The 9,129-nt window shown below is 47.9% G+C and overlaps 1 protein-coding gene across 8 annotated transcripts in view; it reads left to right on the top strand.

Annotated features, from left to right (window-relative positions):
• Positions 1-2,540: 2,540 nt before the first annotated feature.
• The window catches only part of LOC123285315 (cilia- and flagella-associated protein 221-like), an 88,034-nt gene continuing 81,445 nt past the window's right edge, over positions 2,541-9,129 (top strand). For all 8 annotated transcript variants that reach the window (XM_070507423.1, XM_070507420.1, XM_070507421.1 and 5 more), the window contains exons 1-3: positions 2,541-2,884; positions 4,330-4,515; positions 6,862-6,962. In XM_070507423.1, the coding sequence (XP_070363524.1) occupies positions 4,377-4,515; positions 6,862-6,962 (240 nt within the window). In that variant the 5' untranslated portion in view covers positions 2,541-2,884; positions 4,330-4,376. The remainder of the gene's footprint in view (positions 2,885-4,329; positions 4,516-6,861; positions 6,963-9,129) is intronic.

Here is a 9,129-nt window from a genome sequence, read left to right as displayed (position 1 = left end):
CCAAGCAGAGGGGGTGCGGGAGCACAGGGGAGCGGGGTGAGGAGAGAGCGGAGAGAGGGGCCGGCAGTCAGGTCCTGCAGAGCCTTGAGAGGTGTGTTAAGGGTTTTGAATTTTAGTTTCTGCACAACGTGGAGCCACCAAGGAGTCTGGAGCAAGGAAATTAGCCGCTCCCCTGTGCTGCTTCCCCGCCGCTGTCACGCTCATCTCACCGCGTTAGTCCGGCGGAGGCTGGGACACCTTCGTATTCCGCTCATTGTAAGTGCTAAGTGAAATAAATGTGAAATACATAAATGAACTGATTAATAAGTGATTATCTAAAACCGCTGTAATTGTAGGGCATCCGTGCAGTGATTTCCAAACTTTAATGTGTCTATGAATCTCCAGGGGGATTTCATTAGAAGTAAAAAACGCAGATTCTGATTCAGCAGGTCTCAGGTGACCTGAAATTATGCCTTTCTAACAAGTTCCTGTGTGACAGTTCACACTTGAATAGTGAGTGTTTAGAGATCATTGTATGTCAGAATGTTTTCAGCTGAAAGAGATAACGGGATGCGGTACCAAACAGTCAGAGGTGGAATGATGTCATCCAGGGCCAGCTTCTGCTTCCTGTCTCTGCTGTCCTCGTCACCAGCTTCACCCTCATGCTAGGGCCCGTCGTGGCCTCTGCTGGCCACTGCAGTTCCAAGGAATCACTCTGGACACTACAATGTTCAGAAAGAGAAACACACTCTATCTCCGGACATCTCTTTCTTAGGAGAGAGGAAGCCATTTCCAGGGGACCCCAGAAGCCTTCCCCTAATGTCTCTGTGGCCAGAATAGGGTTATGTATTCAACCGTAATCAATCGTGAGCAAGAGCATCGGGAACTCCATGACTGGCCAAGACTCATCAGGATCTCCTGCTGGAACTGGGAATCTGGGGGACTGGGGGTTGAGGAGAAAACAGAGCAAAGCTGGGGTTCTGTTTGTAAGAAAGTGGAAGCAGGCAACCAGCAGCGTCCGCTACACTGTAGTATGCAGTCTGCTTACTTGATTGTACAGAGACCTACGTATTATATCTAGATCCGTATCTATATCTATCTTTATGTATAAAATAGGGAGTTTGTCAATTTTTCTAAGAAAAAATTTAAGTACAAATTAAAAAGTCTTACTCAATACCCATTAAAAAGTGTATGGAAACAAGCATTTGATGATTTGAGCTGGGGTGGAAAGGCCTGGGACTACGGGGAACAGGGCACCTGTTCTGAACCCTACCACCTTGTGGGGCAACAAGACAGAAGGAGCTAAAGCAACCGACTATATAAACAAAGGAAACTTTTTGCTCATGTGGCCAGAGTTCCTGGGCAATCACTATGAGCAGAGAACTGTGTCAAGGGCTGTGGGAGATCAGAAGATAAGGCACAGTCCCATCCCCCTAAGAACTCCGCAGTTTAAGACACATATACAAATAATGATGAGTGAAGCACATAAAAAATAAGTGCCCAGAGAGATGGTGGAACAAAGTGTATGGAAACCCAGAAAAGGACACAGTCCTCCCGGCTTGAAGGGTCATGAGGAGGGCAGAGGATATACCATTTCTAGTGTTAGCCTTGAAAGATGGGGAGATCTTTAATCAGTGGTGATGGTACAGGAGCGGGAAGGATTGGAGAATGGAAAGATGGAAAAAATGAACATTCCCAGTGGAGGGGGAAAAACAAAACCACATTCAGCACAAGTGATGTGGGTATGAGAAAGGCAAGCACCCTCATTGGATTCCTACTGCAATCTCTTATCAATAGGAAACCATGAATAACATCAAGTAAGTGTCAAGTCATACAAGGAGGGAGGGAGACAAGGACGGCTCCTGGGAAGAGAGAGGGCTGAGCCCTCTATGTAAGGATAATGTCCACGGAGGAGCAGCGTGTAGCCAGGGCAGGGGGTCAGGGGAGCAGGCCCAGTTTCACAGTTTATAACCCTAACTACCAGCATCGAGGACAGAAACGGTTTCTTCAATGAATAAATTGCAAAAACAACAAAAAAATATGAAGGAAGAATCTATTGATTAAAAGTGACCTAAAAGACATATCAATCTATCACAATATGTGGTTTGAGTCAAACTGGCCAACTCTAAGAGAAATATTTTATGACATTTATGAGACAATTGAGTATTGGGTATTTGAAGATGTTAAGAAATTATTGTGATTTTTTTAGGTACTGGTATTGTGGTTATGTTTTTTAAAAGAGGCTTTATCTTTTGGAGGTATATTCTGAAATACGGATGAAATGATGTCTGGGATTTTCTTTAAAATAACACAGGAAGTAGGAGAAGGGTACAGATGAAAGAAATGGGCCATGATTTGGTAACTGTTGCAAGTGGGTGTTGAAGGTTCATTATACTATTCTGTCCAGCTTTGTACCTGTTTGAAATTTACCATAACAGACAATGTAAAACAAATTATTTATATTGAAGTCGGGCGTCCCAGAAGGCAGCTCTGTCGGGAAGCTCCACCCCCTGCTCTTGGCTGGCCCCGCCCCTCTGGGTGCGCGCAGGTTTCCAGTTCCCGGTGTCGTCCGGCTTTCTCATCTCCCCTCGGGAATCCCTTCGCCTCCCACCTCCTAAGTCGCGCTCTGTCTTCTCCTGCAGGCCCCGCAGACTGCTCCGAGTCCCCAGAAGTCACCTATGGCCTCCGGACCTCGAGCCGCGGTCCCGACTTCCCCTCGTCCCCAGGGAGTTTGGTCTCGTCCTGGCGCAGACCCTGGGAGCGCGTCCGCGTCGTCATGGCGACGGGCAGAGCGGGCGCTGGCTCCCGCGAATCCAGCCCGGGAACCAGCTCCAGTGTGAGCCGCCTGGGACCTGGGGCGGCTCCTTTGGCCGCCGTCGAGCTGCTGAGGCCGCCTGAGCTCCAGGTGGGTGTCCAGCCGCCAAGTCAGCCTGGCCCGGGTCGGAGGAGAGGTCGGGCCTAAAGGGTCAAATGGGGCTGCGGGCGGTGCGTGGGTCTGGGGTCGACCCTGGCCCCTAGCAGGGGATGGAAAAAGGAACGCCGAGGGGAGCAGGCGTTTGGCAAGGGTGAGAGGGCCTGCCCCGTGGTGGATTCGGCGAGGGGACCGAGGATGTGGGGGTGTGAAAAGGGAGAAAAGTTCACCCTGGGGGTGAGAGAAGTGGAATAGGAGTGTGTGTGAGAACGTTCAGCTGTTGTACCTGCCTGAAGAGGGCAGGGATTTTGAGGGACCCAGAGAAGGGGCCTGAGAGTGAGCTTGGCGCAGGTGTGGAGGGGCTGGAGGGGAATGGAGCAGGCGGGTGGAGGCTGAGCTGGGAAGGGGGAATCCTCAGCCATGCCAGTGAGAGCAATGGCGAGGGGTGGGGACGACACAGAAACTTCTTTCAGAAAGTGCTTATTAAGCACTTCCTTCAGTCCAGTCACTCTATTTTGCTTGTTGCTATAGACTGTTCTGGGAATCTAAAGCTATGAGCCTTCTCAAACGAACAAAAAGCAAGCACATAAAGATCCACACATGATTTTACATTCAATCTGGGGCTTCACAGAGCAGCCCCCCAGCCTGTACCAGGGCCCCAAGTTAAGAGACTCAGCTGTGGAAGATATAAAGAGTGTGGGACCTGTAAAGCGCCCTTACAGGGCACTAAATTATTAACACCAGATGAGCAGTAGAGGCAGTAACTGCTAAAGAACCTTAAAGGACGTTGTGATCAGTGTGAACTTTATGAAGTGGGTGGAACTTAAAATGAGTGTGTTAGGGGGAGGCAAGTGTGACAAGGGTCCCACATGACCCAGGACCCTAGGTCCTAGGAGAGCCTCCAGGGGGTGAAGGAGCTCTGTGGCTTTCCACCTCTCACCCTGTTAGGAGAGGGGCCCAGGAAGGTGACACATAAATGCCATGTCCTGTAAAGTGTTTCCACATGTTAAGGGGTGTCATGCTCACAGGCATCTAAGAAACTGATTTGGAGAAATCTCAGAAAGAAGAGACCTGTTTCACTGTTTACTTCAACACTTTCCAAACTTACTCGACTGCGAGAGTCTTTTTTTTTCCCTCCACGTGCCCCTATTAACAGCTAAGAAGCACCAGGACGACATTTTGGGAAAAGCTGTTGTGAAGAATTAAGGACCATGGAAGGGTTTTGAGCAATGGCACAATATTGGGTCGTGATGTGTGATGCAAGGAGTTGAATGGGACAGCCGTGTCTGGGAATGGAATGGCCAGGAGAGAGGCCAGAGGCAGGGCAGGCCTGAGCCACAGTAAACCAGGCAGTGACAAGAGGTGCATTTGTCCAGGATTGAGAAAAAGAACGTGTGTGTTTCCCACGGATGATTAGACTGCTACTGTTTCCTTTCCAGGAAATGACCCTTGGCTCTAAAAAGAGGACCCCATTTTTCGTGATAAAATGGCACCAGTGAAAACCCCCAGCAGAAAACCAAAGAATGCTGAGGAACCGTTTAATAATGTCTCGCCCGTCCTTTTGAAGAGTCTAGTGGAGAAGCCCAAGGGAAGAACAGAAGTACCTAATCACCTCCTAGAATCAAGTGAGTGGTTAGAAAACAGATTTGCTTTACAGCTCACGTCTTCCCAGAGGATCCAAAGTCCAGAAAGCATAATGGAATTTTTGGTGCTGATTTATCTGTGTTGTTTCATAGGCTCATAATAGTTTTTCTTATTAAGAGCAGTGGTTCTATTTAGGTCCATCCACTTCACTGATAGATTTTTGTGGTGCAAATTATTCACCAGGTTCTGTTCCTTCCACTTCCTCAGATATCTTTCCATCTGTCCCCAGTGCCTGTTCCTCATCCTCAGCAGGTCACCAGACTATTGTAGTGCCCTCCTCCCTGGCCACACTCTCCTCGTGACCCCCTTTCACACCCAGTCAGTTTCCTTTGCAGAGTCCTGGCTCGCTCCTGTCCCTGTCCTGCTCAGATGCACTCAGCGGTTCCCCTTGCACACAGAATAAAGTTGCAATTCCTTGTCTGGGCATTTGGTCCCCTTTGCTGTTGATCTGAACCTGCCCGCCCAGTGCCATCCCCGTGCCGTCCCCTCTATCCTCAGCTCCAGCCACGCCATGTTACTCCTGCTCCTTCGAGACCACATGCATTTCAGACCTTCTTGCCTTTTTCCAAGCACGTTCCCTAGTGTGAAAAGCCTGGTAAATCCTGTAGCTATTATGTAAAAAGCAAATCATTTTGCCTCATTATTCTCACTTAAGCCACATAACCTCATGAGATACGCTCTCCTTCCATTTTACTGTTGGGGAAGCTGAGACTCAGGTCAGATGATTTCCCCAAGGTGGTGCAGCTAGGTGGCGAGTTGGTGTTCAGCTGATGCGGCGCGATGTCCAGCCCGTCTTCAAGGCCCACCGCAAATGCTGGAAATGTAGTGTTTCGGTGTCGTTCTTTCATCTCTGTAGAACTTGAGTGCAAGTTAGTATGCTTGACCATTTCTGGGCGTTAACAGAAAAATGCCTGTTTCATGTCTATTTTGTGGCCCTAAAAACAAAACCCTCAGCATTAAAAAAATTACCAAATAATGTCAATTTGAATACTTAAAAAATTACCAAATAACCTACAGAGATTGTCAGTACCCCTGAAACACCATCCTTACCCTGTTCCAGCCCTTCAGTTGGGCCCAAAGCTGATGACAGTGACAGCTCACCTGGTGAGGAGCAGAAACCCCAACCACTTCACACCCACTTCAGATGTATGCTGGGATCACAGCTAAGGGGTGGTGTAAGGCTGTCCATGCCTCACAGGATTTGGGTATAGCCAAGGCTGAAAGGGTATCGTTCGTTAGAAATTGGGCAGTGCTTTCATATTGAGGGAGGCTGCTTAGGGGGGAGTCAGACAGACCTGGGCTTGGTTTTTAACCGCCAGCTGTGGGGAATTGCTTAGTATTGTTGAGTCTCAGCATCCTCATCTGCAGAGTGGAAGTAATACCTACCCCGTAGCATAGGACTGGGGATGACAAACAAATGCCTGGTGTAAAGCACTGATGGTGCAGAAACGAGCGTGTAGCGGGTTCTCAGTGCCTGCTCCGCACGGCTCAGCACCTGCTGAGTGAAGAGCGGGGGGGTTTGTAGACCCAGACACTTGTGAGCTCAGCTGTGTTAACCGTGTTCTCAAAACTGGGGGAAAAAAAAGACGTTCATGTTACAACAATAGCAGTTGGAGACTTTCCTGTCCAGAGCAATAATTATTCAGAGCTGTCAGACTACTCTATATCACACTGTAATTCTATTCAGAGGAAATCAGATAATGACAGTTAAATAAAGAGTACAGTTGTGCATCGCTTAACGCTGGGGATACGTTCTGAGAAATGCGTTGGTAGGCCATGTTGTCTTTGTGTGAACATCACAGAACATACTTACACAAGGCTGGATGGTATAGCCTACTACACACCTGTGTGTTAGGCTGTGTGGTACTAATCTTGTGGGACCACCATCATATATGTGGTCCGTTGTTGACCGAAACGTCATTATGCGGCACTTGACGGCAATAAAATTAAACTCTGGTGTTTGGAGTCTTTGAACTGGGTCCTCATTTGGTAGTAAGTGATGGCGGTGCTGGAGCAAAGGCAGGGCTTGCGCTCTTCTCGAGCTCGTGTTCTATACGAAGACTCGTACAAAATGTGTGAAGAGCCAATTATTTTAATAGGTAATAAACAGTCGATGTGAGTTTGTATTGTGATGATAATATCTCCAGCTGATGGGACAACTCGAGAGCGAGAAGCAGAACATGCGTTTGGAACTGACCGTTAATCTTGTTGACAGCTGTATCCTCTGTCTGAAAACTTCATATGCTTAAAATATCCTAAATTAAATATCCCTTTCATTTAATATTTTTTTATGTCTCATCTCATACTTATCTACATTGTTTTTTTAGAGATTTATGCAAAGCTTCTGAATAATAAGGTCATCCAGGCAAAACCTGGCATCCTGCACTTTGGAGGCTATCAAGTAGGAAAACAACACCACCAGGCTCTGGTAAGCACTTTTTAAGTGGGATAATTAATCATCGTAATGAAATGACATGACTGCTCTGCGTTTATGTTACTTGTTCATCTAAAGAGCAGCGTACTCAGCGGAAAGGCAGGTATAAATTGAGCCAGAAAGGCAGTTCTAGAATGAGAAATTTTGAAGTTGCACCAGTGTCCTTGGGCAAATTACTTCCCCTGCCAAGGGCTCCTCCTCTTTCCAAACGGCTACTGTTGCTGAGTGACTCTTAGGGGCCAGGAACCGTGCTTTTGTCTCCTATGATTCATTTGGGCTTCTACTAGCTCTGTGGAGGTTGTATTATTACTCGCATTATATAGATGAGGAAACCGAGATTCCAAAAGGTTGAATAGTTGGCTCAAGAACACAGAACTCCTAAGTGACGGAGACAGGCCGACCCCTGGGTTGCCTTCCTCCAGACCAGTGTACCCTTCTCCGTGCCTACATCACCAGGGAGAGGGTGTCCGTTTCCTAGGAGGCTCGAGCAAGGGTTCCATTTCACCTGCTTGGGTCAGATGCCCATGGTTATATCAGTCATCCTGGCCAGAGAGATTCTGGCCAGATCTGGGGCAGCAGGAGTCAGCGCCGCTGAACAGGCTCCAGAAGGGACAGATGAAGGGATGGACCGCAAAGCAGCCGAATCCTATAGTGACCGCAGTCCACCCCTGAGCCACACGGAGGTCCAGTCCTTCCTGGGTCCCCTTCAGTGACCTGGATGTTCAGACCGTGGTGGGCTCTGGGTGGCTACAGCATTCCTGACTCCCATGCTAAAGGGGACCTGAACATTTAAATCAGCTCTACAACCCCAGTGACCTCACCATGATCCCCTAAAGTCACACTGAGCAGGGCACCAGAGTTACTCCAACAGGGCGCTAGATCTGAGAGCCAAACTGGCCTCTGAGTGTGGACTGGATTCTCTTCACATGGGCCCTGAGACTCTGGCTTTATGTGAGGTCCCCCTCTGGCCCTGTGCCCACATAAAGTCTCGACTTTTAGATGTAGCGCATTCTTAGAAGCCATGGCTCAAAGTGGATCATTTTAAGGTAGGATTCCGTCTATTGTGTTAGACTGCTCAGGGTGAGAAGAACCACTGGAGGAAACTGACAAATGATAGAGCCGTCAGGAAGTGGAGTTGGGTCTTATCAAGCGTCCCCAACAGCAGAGAATGACATTTCCGTGAGTCCTGACACACTCAAGTGGGCGGAAAGAGAGTAGATGAAGAGAGGAAGCTGTCAGGTGCCAAGTGTTTGCTCTCAGGAAAAGGGTCAGGATCTAAAACTGATTAGGAACTTTCCCCTGTCAACTGACAAGGAGGCATTTCTTAGAGCATTGGTGTCAAAGACCAAGGTTAGTAATTCACTTGGGAGCTTACTTTTCCTGGGTATGAGGTATGCTGTCTACATTACGGTAGGAAAGATCTAAATAATTACCATTCATAATATTCATTGTTCATAATGAATAAACAATTCACTCCCCAGCCCCCTCATTCTCCTCATGCCCCCACTCACCCCACCCCCACCCTCAGCAACCACTAATCCACTTTCCATTGGTGTAGATTTGCCTATTCTGGACATTTCATGTGAATGGAATCATGTAATACGTGGTCTTTTGTACTAGCTTCTTTCATTTGGCATGATGTTTTCCAGGCTCATTCAATTTGCAGCATCTATCGGTACTTCATTCCTTTTTACGGCTGAATAGTCTTCCGTTGTCTGGGTGTACTGCATTCTGTTTATCTGTTCAGCGGTTGATGGACATTTGGGTTTCCACTTTGTGGCTATCACAAATAATGCTGCTCTGAACATTTCTGTGCATGTTGTTGTGTGGACATATTTTCAGTTCTCTTGGATATATATCAAGGAGTGGAATCGTTTGGTTGTATGGTGTATTAGTTTTCTGTGGCTGCCATAACAAATTACCACGAATTTAGGGGCTTAAAAAGACAGAAATTTATTCTGGAGGCCAGAGACCAAACTCAAGGTGTTGGCAGGGCCATGCCACCTCCGAAGGCTCTTGGGAAGAAGCTTTCCTTGCCTCTTCCAGCTGCTGGTGGCTCCAGGTGTTCTTCGGCTTTATGGCTGCATAACTCCAATCTCTGCCTCCATCTTCACATGGCCTTCTCCTCTGACCCCCTGTATCTTTTCCTCTTCTGTCCCTT

This window comes from Equus asinus, chromosome 4 (assembly GCF_041296235.1).
Source record: "Equus asinus isolate D_3611 breed Donkey chromosome 4, EquAss-T2T_v2, whole genome shotgun sequence".
NCBI classification, from domain to species: Eukaryota; Metazoa; Chordata; class Mammalia; order Perissodactyla; family Equidae; genus Equus; species Equus asinus.
Note: the sequence above shows the minus strand (reverse complement) of the source record. Positions and strands in the feature narration are given on the sequence as shown.